Raw genomic sequence first — 15,411 nt, 5'->3', positions numbered from 1 at the left:
AGGGGCTCTGCCAGTCGCTTCCTGACCAGCCCCGTCCATGCCCTCAGACGTGGACGAGTGTCGCCGCGTGCCCCCGCCCTGTGCCCCCGGGCGCTGTGAAAACACGCCAGGCAGCTTCCATTGCGTGTGTGGCCAGGGCTACCGAGCGGGCCCGCGGGCTGCGGAGTGCTTGGGTGAGAAATCCGCCCTGCCCAGCTTCAGGCCCCACCCCCGCCCGGGTCGCCCTCCAGCAGTTCCCTCCCTCCCGCGGTTCCCCAAGCTTCTGCTCCCGTCTCCCACCCCGCCCCCGCGATCTGCTCCCGCTCTCCCTTCGGCCCCACCACTGCCTCTTCCGCGCCCAGCCGGCTCTTCCCGTCGGGGCGGGTCCCTGCTGTACAACCGCCCGGCTCCTCTCCCGGACCCAGTCAGGCTCCGCTCCTCCCCTGGCCCCGCCCCCTCCGTGTTCCCGCTGGGCTCCCGCCCTCCCCCCGGCTCCGCCCCTGTCCTACACCCGCGGCATCCTATCTCCTGACCGCCACGCACAATTGCCGCACCTCTGCCCCGTCCTCACCCCGCACCGCCCCTTCCCTCGCTCCTGCCTTCCCTTTGTTCGGTCCCCAAAGCTGCCCTTCCCGCCCTAGCCCTGCCCAGGTCCTGCCCTCCCCACACTGCCCCCCTCGCTGTTCTCCCCGCCTTTGCCCTGGCCGGGTCCCCAGTCGTCGCCTGGTCCTCCCCCTCTCACCTGCCCTCCTCCCTCCTTCCCCGCCTACGCCTTAAACCTACCCACTCCGGGCTGTCCTACTGCCGCTGGCTCCCGCCCCAGTGTGGCCCCGGCCCAAGTTTGGCTGCGCCCGTGCCCTCCCCACCTCCCATCCTTCCTGAGCCCTCTGAAGGCGGGCATGGGGGGAGTGAGGGGGAGTATCTGCCCCAGCCTCAACCTCTGGGTTGGTGCCTGCAGACGTGGATGAGTGCCACCGCGTGCCGCCGCCGTGTGACCGGGGGCGCTGCGAGAACACGCCAGGCAGCTTCCTGTGCGTGTGCCCCGCTGGGTACCAGGCGGCTCCCCACGGTGCCGGCTGCCAGGGTGAGGAACTGGAAGGGACTGAGGGGAAAGGGGTGTGGGGGGAATGGTAGAGCAGCAGTGATGAGGGATGGAGAAACTGAGCAATGAGACAGGGGGAGACTGATTGCTGCGAGACGGAGGGGCCAGGTTCTAAGAGCCAGGCAGGCAGCCTGATGGCTGTAAAGACAGACTGACATGGGGATGGAGAGGCCGAGTGGTCAGAAACAGAAAAGCTGAGTCATGGAAGATGGAGAAGCAGAAGGATGGAGGATGGTGATGTCAGTTATGGGGGAAGGGGGTAGAGTTACCAATAGTGCAGAAAGAGACCAATTGATGGGGACTAGAGTTCTAGGAGGGTGACCGGAAGCTTAGGGATTGAGAAGGTAGAGGGATGGAGGACGGAGAATTTGAATAACAGAGAAGAGGAGGTAGAATGAGGCAGACAAGGAGGCGGAGTGATGGGACAGGGAGGCAGAATGATGGAGAGGGGAAAGTGAAAGTGTTGGAGGTCAGGGAGGCAGAGCAGATCGCGGGGTTGGGGTGACTCTGGCTGGCCCCTTGCCCTGGGCAGATGTGGACGAGTGCACGCAGAGCCCGGGACTTTGTGGCAGAGGGGTCTGTGAGAACCTGTCCGGCTCTTTCCGCTGTGTTTGCCCGGCTGGCTTCCGGGGCTCGGCGTGTGAAGAAGATGTGGATGAGTGTGCCCAAGAGCCACCGCCCTGCGGGCCAGGCCGCTGTGACAACACAGCGGGCTCCTTCCACTGTGCCTGCCCTGCTGGCTTCCGCTCCCGAGGGCCGGGGGCCCCGTGCCAAGGTAAGGGTCCTGGGTCCAAGTCCATTACACTGCCACTGGCTGTGGGGACTGGAGAGAGACATGATTGGGGAGTAGAGAGACAGGATGGTGGGGCTTGGTAATGGAGAGCAGGGACACAGGAGTGGAGCTGCGGAGAGGGTGGGGAGGGTTTGACTCTAGAGTCTTCTCCCCTTTCTCCGAATGTGAGGGTGCCCTGCGTTCCTCCTCCCTTTAGGAATGACTCATGTGCTTGTCTGGGGAGGGGACCACCCTGAGGTGGGGAGGGCAGCACGTAGGAGGTGGGGTCCTAGCTTCCCCATGGTAGCTGGAGAGACCATTGATGGGGGTCCAGGAAAGGAGTCTGTTCTCCTGGGAGTGGGATGAGCCTGGGCAAAGTCCAGGAGCCTGCCTCCAGCCCGGAATGTCGGAGTAGATGGTGAAAGCAATGGGGATGATTGGGTCCAGGCCCCTTTCTCAGCCCCACTGGTCCTCTCTCCCCCAGACGTGGATGAGTGTGCCCGTAGCCCACCGCCCTGCGCCTATGGCCGGTGCGAGAACACAGAAGGCGGCTTCCAGTGTGTCTGCCCCACGGGCTTCCAACCCAATGCTGCTGGCTCCGAGTGCGAGGGTGAGACCGGGGAGGGAGGGAGGAGTGTGGATGGGTGAGGTGGGCTCTGGGCTGCTCCTTCAAGGCCACCTTCTTCCCTGCCCCCCAGATGTGGATGAGTGTGAGAATCACCTGGCCTGTCCTGGGCAGGAGTGTGTGAACTCACCCGGCTCCTTCCAGTGTAGGGCCTGTCCTGCTGGCCACCACCTGCACCATGGCCGATGCACTGGTGAGACCAAGCCCCAGCTATGACCTTAGGCCTTCATCGTGATCCATACCCTTCTAACCTGGACCTCAGTTCCCTGGACCATGACCCCCAGAGTATGACTGTGACTCTTGACCTAGATTATGGGCCCTTGACCCGTATTGCAATTCCTGATCTGGACCATGAAACTTGACCGTGAATGTGACATCTAATTCTGTGACCCATGAACCCTCAACGTGGCTGTGACATTTGACTGTAACCATTACCCCTGCTGATAAACACTCCCTACAACCCTGATAAGCAGTTGTAACCCTTTTAAGCCTGACTGTCCCTTGACCCTGAAAATGACCTGTGACCCCTGAAACTGTGACATTTGACCTAGCCATAACTCCTGCCATAACCCCTGGCTTTCTGTGACTTTTGATCCTGTCTCTCACTGCCCCTGCCCATTCTCAGAATTCCTTCCCTGGGGCCTGATTGGGTTCATGATCCCTGACCAGACCCTGACTAGAGGCAGAATTCTGGACCCTGACTCTCACCCCTGATCCGAATTGGTCTCAGATGCCAATTACTGACTCTGACCCCTGATTCAGCAGAATGCCATCCTGTGCTCCTGGCTTGTAATACCTGGCCTCTTAAACTAATTAATTTCTGACCCCAGTCCTAGTCCAGAGTCCCTCCCTGACTCCAGGATCCTAGCACAGGGAATGCCCAGAAATCCAGATTCACAGGATTATGGTCCTAGAATCACAGAATCTTGATGTACCCCACTCACTTCTGCCACAGAGCCTTCACCTCCTATCCATCCTGAGACACTACCCACCAACTGCTCAAGACCCCTCGGCCCCAAGGGGATCCTTGCAGTGTCCCTAAACCAGACCCCTTCTGAAACTTGCGTTCCCACAGATGTGGACGAGTGCAGCTCGGGTGCTTCCTGCGGCCCCCATGGCCACTGCACCAACACCGAAGGCTCCTTCCGCTGCAGCTGTGAGCCGGGCTACCGCGCGCCCTCTGGTCGGCCTGGGCCCTGCGCAGGTGGGTAGGGCAGGGGAGAGGGCGGAGAGAGGTCGGAGAACTTGGGAATCCTGGGGTCTGCGTTCCTCGGCAAACGCTGTTGGAGAGGTGGAAGCTGGTCTGGCAGGTTGTGGGTGGGGCTTGCGGGCGGAGTTGCTCCTCGGGCGACGACCCCCGAGTCCCATCTCTCTTTGTACCCTAGATGTGAACGAGTGCCTAGAGGGCGACTTCTGTTTCCCCCACGGCGAGTGCCTCAACACCGACGGCTCCTTTGCCTGCACTTGCGCCCCCGGCTACCGGCCCGGACCCCGTGGAGCCTCTTGCCTCGGTCGGTACCCAGGCTGGGTCTGGACAGGGAAAGGGTGGGCTTACACCAAGAAAATCAGGACTAGGAGAGGGCGGAAGGCGGAGTCTGAATTTTAGGACTGAGGTCGCAAAGCTTCAAAGCCGGGAGTTTGGAGCCTCCTGGTGGCGATCAGGGAGGGGTTTGGAGGGAAAGGGGCGGAGTCGGAGTAAGGAGTGCCGTGATTGGAGAGGGCGGGGCCTGAACCCGTCGGAGGGGAGGGGCTTGCAGAGAAAGGAGGAGCCTAAGACGGGCGGGGAAAAGAGTAGGAGGCCTCAGAGGGGCGGGGCAGAGGGGCGGGGCCTGCAATGCTAAGCTGCGGAGGTGGGCGGCGGTTTCGAACGTGGTCCCGCAGACGTGGACGAGTGCAGCGAGGAGGACCTCTGCCAGAGTGGCATCTGTACCAACACCGACGGCTCCTTCGAGTGCGTCTGTCCTCCCGGACATCGAGCCGGCCCAGACCTCGCCTCCTGCTTGGGTGAGAGGCGCCCCCGGCCCGATCCCTGCCCCTTCTCTCCTACCTCTCCTTCTCTCCCATTAGGCTCTCCTCCGCTGTGTCCTCCCTACACCACCATTCCCGCTCCCCCCCTCCCCCGTCTCTACTGCCTTCCTTAACTCGCTCACCTGTTCTCCTTTGCCTCCCAGACTCCCCTGCTTCCCCCATTTGACTGCTGTGCCTCCTTCCTCAGACGTGGACGAATGTCGCGAGCGGGGCCCTGCCCTGTGTGGGTCCCAGCGTTGTGAGAATTCCCCGGGTTCCTACCGCTGTGTACGAGACTGTGACCCTGGCTACCACGCAGGCCCTGAGGGCACCTGTGACGGTGAGACTACTCTCCTTCCCCACCCCTGCCCCTAGGACAAGTTGCTGGAGTCAGCTCTCTTGGGGACTTGAGGAGGAGCACCCTGCCTTCGGGACTTGAGGGGAGCGAAGAAGCCCCCAGCCTGCGCACTTAACCGTGTCTCATATCTCTGTGGTGGAAATAAGCCACCAGTGTGCCCTTGCATTTTCTCGTGGAGGTGAGGTGGGAGGATTGGGGGAGCAAATGAAATGACATGGGCTCTCTGGCTAGCAGACCTCTGATCCGTGGAAGGCTAGTTTCAGGGGATCTCATTCAAATTCCACAAGAATTCATTAAACACCTGTGTGTCAGGCACTGGGGGGTGCAACAGGCATCGAGTCAAACAAAGTCCCTGCCCTCATGGAGCTGACAGGGGATGGGGAGGGGATGGGGAGAAATAGGCAGTAAATACACAAATAGATTCAAGGTTCATTTAGCAAACACTTTGGGGGCACCTACTGAGGGTCAGGCACAGTTCTACACCTTGGGGATACAAGGCTGGGGGGGAGGTGGCAGGAGCCAGACAGACACAAGTCCCAGCATGGTGGAGTTTGTAGTCTAGGGAGGTGACAGTTGGTATGCCAAGAGACACATGGATAATATAATATCAAGTTTAAGAAGGAAGACAGAGCAGGATAGATGGGCATAGATGATAGAACAGTAGGGGAAGGGTTGCTAGGAGGGCTCGACCTTGACACTTGAGTGAAGTGAGAGAGGGAGCCATGCAGAGAGTTGAGGGAAAAGTGTTTCTGACGGAGGGAACTGTGAGTGCAAAGGCCCTGTGGTGGGACAGTTTGGACTGTGTGAGAAATGGCAGTAAGAACTTAAAGAGTCTTTAGAAGCTCAGACTCCTAGAATACTAGATTTATAGAGACTTCTCAGCCACGGGAACTGGAAACAGCATCAGGATCTTGTGAATCTGGTCCTGTGACTCCCCTCCCCTCCACCCACGCCACTTTTTTTGCAGATGTTGATGAGTGCCAAGAATATGGCTCAGCGATTTGTGGAGCCCAGCGCTGTGAGAACACTCCTGGCTCCTACCGCTGCACACCAGCCTGTGACCCTGGCTATCAACCCACGCCAGGGGGCGGATGCCAGGGTAGGTGTCGGTCTGGCTTTGGGTGAGATGTGGAGGGGAAGGAAAGTCCAGCAAGGGCCTGACTGTCTGGTGGTTGCAGATGTGGACGAATGCCGGAATCGGTCCTTCTGCGGGGCCCATGCCGTGTGCCAGAACCTGCCCGGCTCCTTCCAGTGCCTCTGTGACCAGGGATATGAAGGGGCCAGGGACGGGCGTCACTGCGTGGGTACGGGGCTCCAGGGGGTGGATGGGTCCAGAGGGTGGGGAAGAGGTTGGTCAGGCCCTGCTCCCCTCTGCAGACCCAAACAGCTCTGAGTTCACATTTGCTGTAAATCAGTATAAACACACACACACTGGGCCTGTGGAACTTAGACTTGGAATATACATTATTTCCATATTGGTCAGGACTCCTTTTGGTTGCAAGCAACAGAAACCTGTTCATTCAGATCTTGTTTGGGGAGGGCTTAAAAAAAATACATGTGTAAAGTGTGTAAAATGCACACTAATCTTAAGTGCACATAAACATTTTCTCTTTTCCCAACATTTTGTGAGGAAAACATCTAAATGTACAGAAAATTGAAAGACCTCTAGAATGAATGTCCACATGCCCATGATCTATATTCCATTATCATTCTTTTATTTACTTTTTGGCTCACCTACCTGTCTGTAATTCATCTTCTCTCTAGGATTGGTTTAAAATTAAATCACAGGCATCAGTACATTTCTTCCTAAATTCTAAAGTATGTATAGCATTAACCAGAGTCCAGTAGGAGTTTCCAGATATTTTCACTTGAGGTTCAATTTACATACAGTGAGTTGCACAAATCCTAGTTTTTTGTGCATATATATATATATACATATATATATGTGTGTGTGTGTGTATATATATATATATATATATTTTTTTTTAAGTGGGCTCCATGCTGAGCCAACGTGGGGCTTGAACTCACGACCCTGAAATCAAGACCTGAACTGAGATCAAGAGTCAGATGCTTAACCGACTGAGCCACCCAGGCACCCTGTGTGCAAACACAATAGGCTTTATTTCTTTGAAGAGAATTAAAATGGTGAAGTCCTAGAAAATGTTTAACTTGGATCCAGGGATTCTAACAAGGCTAGCTGTCTCCTCCTCTCAGCCCTGCTTTACTCTGTTGTATTTATTTTCAGGTAGACACTTCACAATGACAAAGAAGGCCCTAGCACCTCCAGGCTAACATCCTTAGCTTGGCAACCCCAATGCTAAAGAGGAAGGCTCATTCTTGATATTCCTAGCAAAAGTCCCAGGACTGGCATTGACTACCCCAGCTTGGCCACCACCCATCTCTCTGAACCAGAGAAATGCAGTAATCTGGTCGGCCATGCCTGGAACTCAGGTCTACTCAGAGAGATTTAACCGTACTCAAAAATAAATGAGTTGAAAATGGATGAGCAGAAGGCTCCCAAGGGAAATCCAGGGTTTGTCCCCCAAAGAGAAGTAAATGATGGGGTTTGAGTCATTAAAAATACCCATTACATTTGGGTATTTCAGACTTCTAGAGCTTTGGAATCACAGACGTTTACAACCATTGACCCTCTCCTTTGTCTCTTGCTCATAGACGTGAATGAATGTGAAACGCTACAGCGTGTGTGCGGAGCTGCCCTGTGTGAGAATGTTGAAGGCTCCTTCCTCTGTGTCTGTCCTACCAGCCCTGAGGAGTTTGACCCCATGACTGGACGTTGTGTTCCCCCGCGAACTTCTGTTGGTAAGACTGATGCGTCTATTTAACTGATGGCTGCAGGGCTCAGAAAAATGATGTGATCTAACCATTCCAGGCACAGACAGCTGCCATGTTAAATGCTGTTTTAAATAACAATAAAAAAAATCAAAACACATGGGTTAACACGGGTGGTGGGACTCGGTGTCAGCCCGGTCCCAAACTCTACACCAGATTCTTTCATTCAACAAATGTTAACAGGGCATCCACTGCGTTTAGGCCCTATTCTAGGTCCTAGGGACACAGTAGTGATGAGGAGATATCACCAGATAGTGACAGCCAGAGAATTCAGGGCTGGAAGGAGAAAGCCCAGGCCAGAGGGAACAAGGCTGTGCCAGGGCAAGGGTAGGGGATTATGGGAATCTGGAGGAGGTGCCTACCCCAGCCTGAGATGAAAGTCAGAGACAGCTTCCTATAGGAAGGGAGGTCTGAACTGAGAGCAGTAGGATGAGTAGAAATAAGCCAGGTGAAGTGGGTGAGGGAGGGCATTCTGGGCAGAGGATACAGCAAGGGCAAAGGCCTGGCAAGGCGAGTGAGGACCTGACCCGTTTGAGGATCAAAAATAAGTTCAGGGTGGCATGCTGTACAGAGCGAGGGAAGGGGTGGGGAGAAACGAGGCTACAGAAGGGATGCAGTGCCGGATCGCACTGATTTACCATCTTTGGGAGGTTGGCCTTTCTTGAGGGCACTATGGCACCCACGGGAGGGTTTTGAATGGGAGAGAGGTATAATCAGATTTTAAAACCTCCCTCCAGCTGCCCTGTGAAGGTGGACTGGAGTGGGTGACTAGGGGCTTGGATCCTAGAGAGCAGGTTGGGCCAGGGACCTGGGCAGGAGAGAAGAGGACTAGACCAAGGCAGGGGGCCGTGGGAGAGGAAGGGAGGGTGGGTGGCAGAAGGCAAGAGGCCGGTGGCCAGGCTGTAGGCTGCCTGGTGGAAGAGAAAGATGTGGGGGCGCCTGGGTGACTCAGTGGGTTAAAGCCTTTGCCTTCGGCTCGGGTCATGATCCCAGGGTCCTGGGATTCAGCCCCACATCGGGGTCTCTGCTCAGCAGGGAGCCTGCTTCCTCCTCTCTGTCTCTGCCTGCCTCACTGCCTACTTGTGATCTCTGTCAAATAAATAAATAAAAATCTAAAAAAAAAAAAAATAACTAAAAGGGAAGAGAGAGATGTGTCCAGGCCTAAGGCTAGGTCTGGGAAGACTCTGGGGCCTGTTTAGAATGCATTGGATCTGAGGACCCAGGAGGTAAAAAGGAGGCCAGAGACACCCCCCTCCTACTCCCGCTTCCCAAACTGCCCCTGGGCCATGGACCAGACACCCGGCAGGGTGTGAACTGGGGAGGCAAGAGATGGAGAAACAACAGGGAGTGAGAATGGATGAGAACAGATGGGGAGAGGTGTGGAGTTGGGTTCTGCCTCAGTTTCCTCATCTATAATATGGGGGTGGGAGACTCAGCGCACACTGGGCTAAATTAGCCCCTTGCTTCCCTAGGCACATTCCCTGGCCCACAGCCCCAGGCTCCTGCCAGCCCAGGTCTGCCTGCCCGGCCACCTCCACCATCCCCACCCCGCCGGCCCAGCCCACCCAGGCAGGGCCCTGCAGGCAGTGGGCGCCGGGAGTGCTACTTTGATACGGCAGCCCCGGATGCTTGTGACAACATTCTGGCACGGAATGTGACGTGGCAAGAGTGCTGCTGCACCGTGGGTGAGGGCTGGGGCAGCGGCTGCCGCATCCAGCAGTGCCCCAGCACTGAGACAGGTGGGCAGGGGCTACAGGGTGTATGGAGGGCTGAGGGTTTGGGTCGAGAGAGGGGGGCATGGGACTGGGACAGCAGATGCACTGGGACATGGACTGGGGTACTGGGAACTGCATGGGCAAGGGTGAGCTGCCAGCCAGGTGGGCATGAGGCCAAGAGGTGAGCACAAAGGCAGGGGGCTTGAAAACTTGGGTGATGAAGGGTGGCCCCCAGGGTCAAGAGTAAGCCCAGGGCAGGGGCTGGGTGTAGCGCATCTGTGCTCAGCCTTGTGTCTGTGTGCAGTGGAGTACCAGTCACTATGCCCCCATGGCCGGGGCTATCTGGCACCAAGTGGAGACCTGAGCCTCCGGAGGGGTAAGGCCAGACTTCAAACCCCAAATCCCCTTCAACCCCCAGGGCCAGCTCAGTCTCACCGGCTGGTTCTGTTCACCTCTCTCACCTCTATCTCTCACTGGTTCTCTGTCTCCCCCACTCCCCCACACCCCGTGCTCTCTCTCTAAACACCTTTCCCTGTCTGTCTACCTCTGGGTCTCTGTCGCCACCTTTCGGTCCCTCTCTTCCCCGGTCAAGCCTCGGAGCCACCCATTCCCCCTATCCAGCCGCCCCACGCCCTGGCCCGCCCCCTTCCCTCGCTTCGTGTGGGGCGCGCCTCTGACCATCCTTCCCGCAGACGTGGACGAGTGCCAGCTCTTCCGAGACCAGGTGTGCAAGAGCGGCGTGTGCGTGAACACGGCCCCGGGCTACTCATGTTACTGCAGCAACGGCTACTACTACCATGCCCAGCGACTGGAGTGCGTCGGTACGAGCCCCCTCCCCTACCCTCCCCACCTCCCCAACCGTCTACCCCACCAGTCCCTGTCTGGAATGTGGCCACCGCCAGCAGGAAATCCTTCCTGGAGTCTAGACTCCATCTATCACTGTCAACGCGCTGGGCAAGTGGGAAAGGCTCGAGGGCTGCTTCCTAACCACTCCCTCCACGTCTCCCTTAGATAACGACGAGTGCGCGGACGAGGAGCCTGCGTGTGAGGGCGGCAGCTGCGTTAACACCGTGGGTTCTTACCACTGCACCTGCGAGCCCCCGCTGGTGCTGGACGGCTCCCGACGCCGCTGCGTCTCCAACGAGAGCCAGAGCCTCGGTAGCCCCGCCCCCAGACCCGCCCGTCCCGCCCCCACGCTCGGCCTTGCCCCCTGACGCCCCTAACTCTAACCCCATTTCCTCGCGGTGTCTGAGGCTCCTACAGGCCGACTGGCTTGGTGTCCGGGGGTTCTCCCGAAATCAGAGGTCCCAGGGGAGCCTGCCACTGGCTGGCCGTGTGTATCTGCACGTTGATTATAGCCCCGGGGCCCCGGCTTCCTTTCGGCACACTGGGTGCAACGGCGATTGGTGGCTATGGGGAATTTTATTTCTGTTATGGGACCTGGTTTTACTAAGCGCTGAAGCCGCGCTTCCTGTGATGATTTCCCTGTGTGTCTCTGTCTCTTTCCACCTCTCTGGGCTTTCTGGAATTTCTGCCACTCTCGGGGTCTTTCTAGGTCTGTTTCTTTTCATTTCTCTCTTTCCCTCTCTCTGCATCTTCGCTTTCCTGTTTTTCCTGGAGTCTCTGATTCTTGGGATGTATTTGTCTCTATCTCTTTGGGTCCTTTCTTTTTGCCCACTGACCTAAGCTCTCTTCTCCTTCCACATCCTATTCTTACATTTCCCCCCGCCCCTCACCCCTCAAACACCCTGGGACTCCATTCAAACAATGCTCAGATATAAAAAGCAACTGCCCTTCAGAGGCTGGGCTTGGAGAGAACCCTCTCAGACCCTACCTCCTCTACGACTGCCTCATTTCAGACCAAGCCCAGGAGCTACCTCAGAGGGCCTCCGGGAGGCAGATCACAGCTAAGGAGAAGCATCTGGTGTTAGGCATCAGGTGGCTGGATTGCTCCAAGCATTTGGGAGGATCCTATCCTGCCTGTCCCACCCTGATGCACGCTGTCTCTGCCCTCAGATGACAACCTGGGAGTGTGCTGGCAGGAAGTAGGAGCTGACCTCGTGTGTAGTCGCCCTCGGCTGGACCGCCAGGCCACTTACACAGAGTGCTGCTGCCTCTATGGCGAGGCCTGGGGCATGGACTGTGCCCTTTGCCCCGCCCAGGACTCAGGTACTGCCACCTGCCTGGGCCACACCCAGGGGCCGAGACAGCCCATGAGACCCTTCCTTCCAAATCCTCTGCCCTTAGGCCCGACCCCATCATCCTGGCCCACAGACCACAGTGTACTGGACACTCACTTCCAGGTGCCTAAGACCCCAGCACACAATCCCAGAGACCCCCAAAGCTTGGCTCTTAAAACCCCTGAATCCCCCAATCCTGCCCTTGGGAACACAACCCCAGGCCCAAAACCCTGGTCCTTGGTCCTCAGACCTCCAGCTCCCCTGGCTCAGATCCCTTCCTATTCATCCTGGCCCCTCAGGCCCCCCGTTCCTGTGACTCCCTAGCTCTGGTCCCTAAAACACCTTCCATCTTATTTCTCTAGGCCCCTAGTCCAAGCTCCCATGGGTCCCCCCAAATTCCAACACTTGGACCCTGATTCCTACCAGCTGTCCTTAGTACTCTTGATCCCAGCAACTTGGAATCCCAGTCTCAGCCCTCAGCTGCCTAATCCTAGCTCCAGAACCCCTGATCCTGACCGAGAGATCCCAGCCCCCTCCTTTGAAGCCCCTCCCATGCCTCAGCCCCAGGCCCTCCTCACTCCTCTGGGCTCCTCTTTCCACACTAGGACATGAATGGTGGGTGCTGAGGCTAGCCTGGGCTAACCATGAGGCTTTTCCTGTTTACAGATGACTTTGAGGCCCTGTGTAATGTGCTGCGCCCCCCTGCATACGGTCCCCCGCGGCCAGGTGGCTTTGGACTCCCTTACGAATATGGCCCTGACCTAGGTCCACCCTACCAGGGCCTTCCCTATGGGCCTGAACTGTACCCACCAGCCGTGCTACCCTATGACCCCTACCCACCTCCTCCTGGACCCTTCGCCCGCCGGGAGGCCCCGTACGGAGCACCACCCTTCGACATGCCCGACTTTGAGGATGATGGCGGCCCCTACAGTGACTCTGAGGCTGCCGTGCCACCTGGCCCAGGCAGCCGTTGGCGCTATCGGTCCCGCGACACGCGTGGCTCCTTCCCAGAGCCTGAGGAGTCACCTGAAGGTGGAGGCTATCCTGGTGAGCACTGTGGCCGAGGGATGGAGACTGAAATGGGGAGTTAGGGGTACAGAGAGATGGAGACAGGGAAGAGGGAGAGAAAGAGCATGAGATCCAGAAACCCAGAGAAGCGGGGGAGGGGGGCTGTGGGGCATTGGCTCAGAGAGATGGGAAAACACAGATACAGTCCGAGAGAGCTACGGAGAGCCATGAAGAAGAGGGACCGAAACACCAGCAGACCAAGAGGTGAGGACCACAGGAGAGCAGAGCGAGGGAAACTTGGCCCCACAGCGCCCCCCAGAGCCCCCGAGCGGGACGCACAGTTTAGAAGAGGATACCTGGACGGGGCGTGGCCCCACGGTGGGGGTTCGAGGGATGGGAGGCTGAGACCATCCCCCACAACAACCCCGGAGTCCCCGCCTTCTCTGCAGGCACCCTGTCTGGGCCCTATGAGGGACTGGAAGCGGAGGAGTGCGGGATCTTGGACGGCTGTGCCCACGGCCGCTGCGTGCGTGTCCCTGAGGGCTTCACCTGCGACTGCTTCAGTGGTTACCGCCTGGACATGACCCGCATGGCCTGCGTCGGTGAGGGGGCGGCCAGAGCCAGCCCGCGCCGGGAGAGGGTGGACGCCCTAACTCGAGCGGGGTGGAGGGGAGTCAGAGATGTCAAGGGGTCCGGCCAGATCACAGGAAACAGGAAGGAGCTCCCGCACAGGGATGGGGCTTGCCTGCAGAAACTGAGGTCAGGCTGCGAGGACCTCAGGGGGGCTGGGCTTGAAGCAGGATCGAGGCACCCTGAAGAATCCTGCAGATGCGATCTCCCAGTCATACCTGGGGCGATTTGCTTGACCGCTTCGGAGAGCTTCCCTCTTCTCCTCTGTAGAATGGCAGTATGAGTCAGGGCTGCCTAGTTTAGGAAGCAGTAAGACAAAGTGGTTATAGACAAGGACGCCGGGGGAATTGGACAGACCTCAGGCTCAGTCTAGCAATGTGTCGTGTGACCCTGGACGGGTCATTGGCCCTTTAGTTTTTCACATTCAAAAAATGAGCATAGTTGTAGAACGCATTTCATAGAGTTGTGACCATCATCAGTACTGATTGACAGTGATACTGAGGCCTGTGTGTAAACCAAGGCTCAGAAAAGAGGACTGAGTGTCCCAAGGACTCACAGCCAAGAAATAGCAGGGGACTGAGAACTCAGACTATGAGAGCTGGCCTGAGAACTCCCTGGGCAGAAAGGGGGCTTGTTGTGTGATATTGGGCAAGGAGCTTTTCCAGGCTGGGCCTCAGTTTGCCCGTATGTCAACGGGATCACGGTACCTACCTCATAGGGTTATTAGGAGGATAAGTACATGTAATGTGCTTTAAACAGTGTCTGGTATAGAGTAAGCATTGGTTGTTGTGATATCATTATCAATATTATTTTCCTAACAAAAACCTAGTGACCTAAGGGCTACCGTCCCCATCTCACAGAACACAAAGCTGAGGCACAGACAGGTTAAGCCACCTGCCCAGGCTTACACAGCCAGCAGGTGGTAGTAGCCACAATCGACTCCAAATAGGAGGCTCAGCATTTCCACCTCTTTGCCTCAGGAGCCCCAGGGGCCAGACAAGTGGGCTACAGGGTCCCGAGGCCTGAGCAGCGCTCCCTGTACCTCCTTCTGCAGACATCAATGAGTGTGATGAAGCTGAGGCGGCCTCCCCGCTCTGTGTCAACGCACGCTGTGTCAACACCGATGGCTCCTTCCGCTGTATCTGCCGCCCAGGATTCGCACCCTCGCACCAGCCGCACCACTGCACTCCTGCCAGGCCGCGGGCCTGAGCCTCGGTGGCCCCAGGCCATTTGCTCCACGCCTGAGCACGCAGGTCCCTGCCAAGCACCCTCCTGCCCGCTTGTGTTCATGAGCAGGGGGTGCCTGAGGGCCAGCAAGGAGGGACACACGAAGAATAAACCGATGGAAAGAGGGATGCCCTTCACTGCTCCTGCCACCCTCAGACCCTCCTACCAACGCTGCAGGGCCCTGGGACTAGCCCATGGGCGCCTTCATGTTCCCTCTCCTTTTTATAAAAATTTTCAATTAAAAAACACCTATTTTGTACTTTGTGCTTCTGTCTGCCTATGTATCTTTCTCCTCCTATGTCTGTTTCTCTCTGGCTCTCGTCTTTCTTTTCTCTATAACACAGGGACATAGTCTCTGTGTCTGTGTCTTTATTTTTTCCTATCTCTCTAATCTCGGGAGAGATCCCCTCTCCCCACCCCCCCACCCCCGCCATGGGGTCTTGCTCAGAGGGCTCCCTCTTTTCTCAGCTAGAGGGGGCCCTAGATTTCCCCTACTCCCCAAAGTCAAAAGCTATTGTGGGACTTGGGAGGTGGTGGGGGCTGGAGCCCCTGGAGGGATGAATGGAGGAGACCTGGACCTCCAGCTAGGAGCAGGGAGTGGCTGTCCTGGTGGATGGCCTGTGCAGGGACATGTAGAAGTGACAATGAGCTGTGTGTGTTATGCTGAAGTGTCCCGCACAGGCCTCCCTACCCCAGTGACCCCTGCCTACTTTCTGGCCATGATGGTGTTAGTGGTGATGGTGATGGTTGGGAGAGTCCAAAATTCTTCCCACAAAAAGAGCCCTGGCAAATCATAAGCTAAGGGTACAGGGAATGGTTTGGAGTGGAAGGGCTCATTGACACCGAAACAAAACAGAACGGAAGTCTCTGTGTGAGTCATTCTTCACCCATGTAGCAGTGTTAGGGTCTTTTTTTTTTTTTTTAAGATTTTTATTTATTTATTTGGGACAGAGAGAGG

General features: G+C 57.0%; 1 protein-coding gene across 6 annotated transcripts in view; it reads left to right on the top strand.

Moving 5' to 3' along the window:
- Positions 1-14,701, top strand: part of LTBP4 (latent transforming growth factor beta binding protein 4) — a 28,092-nt gene extending 13,391 nt beyond the window's left edge. For 4 of the 6 annotated variants that reach the window (XM_032323402.1, XM_032323399.1, XM_032323400.1 and 1 more), the window contains 20 exons: positions 48-173; positions 938-1,063; positions 1,614-1,856; positions 2,338-2,463; positions 2,552-2,671; positions 3,554-3,682; positions 3,864-3,989; positions 4,360-4,482; positions 4,694-4,825; positions 5,811-5,942; positions 6,022-6,147; positions 7,517-7,663; positions 9,166-9,432; positions 9,713-9,784; positions 10,101-10,229; positions 10,420-10,566; positions 11,425-11,577; positions 12,255-12,635; positions 13,046-13,198; positions 14,281-14,701. In XM_032323402.1, the coding sequence (XP_032179293.1) occupies positions 48-173; positions 938-1,063; positions 1,614-1,856; positions 2,338-2,463; positions 2,552-2,671; positions 3,554-3,682; positions 3,864-3,989; positions 4,360-4,482; positions 4,694-4,825; positions 5,811-5,942; positions 6,022-6,147; positions 7,517-7,663; positions 9,166-9,432; positions 9,713-9,784; positions 10,101-10,229; positions 10,420-10,566; positions 11,425-11,577; positions 12,255-12,635; positions 13,046-13,198; positions 14,281-14,435 (3,113 nt within the window). In that variant the 3' untranslated portion in view covers positions 14,436-14,701. The remainder of the gene's footprint in view (positions 1-47; positions 174-937; positions 1,064-1,613; positions 1,857-2,337; positions 2,464-2,551; positions 2,672-3,553; positions 3,683-3,863; positions 3,990-4,359; positions 4,483-4,693; positions 4,826-5,810; positions 5,943-6,021; positions 6,148-7,516; positions 7,664-9,165; positions 9,433-9,712; positions 9,785-10,100; positions 10,230-10,419; positions 10,567-11,424; positions 11,578-12,254; positions 12,636-13,045; positions 13,199-14,280) is intronic. The other 2 variants (XM_032323401.1, XM_032323404.1) reach the window with 2 other exon arrangements.
- The last annotated feature ends 710 nt before the right edge of the window (positions 14,702-15,411 follow it).

This window comes from Mustela erminea, chromosome 19 (genome assembly GCF_009829155.1).
Source record: "Mustela erminea isolate mMusErm1 chromosome 19, mMusErm1.Pri, whole genome shotgun sequence".
Taxonomy (NCBI): Eukaryota; Metazoa; Chordata; class Mammalia; order Carnivora; family Mustelidae; genus Mustela; species Mustela erminea.
Note: the sequence above shows the minus strand (reverse complement) of the source record. Positions and strands in the feature narration are given on the sequence as shown.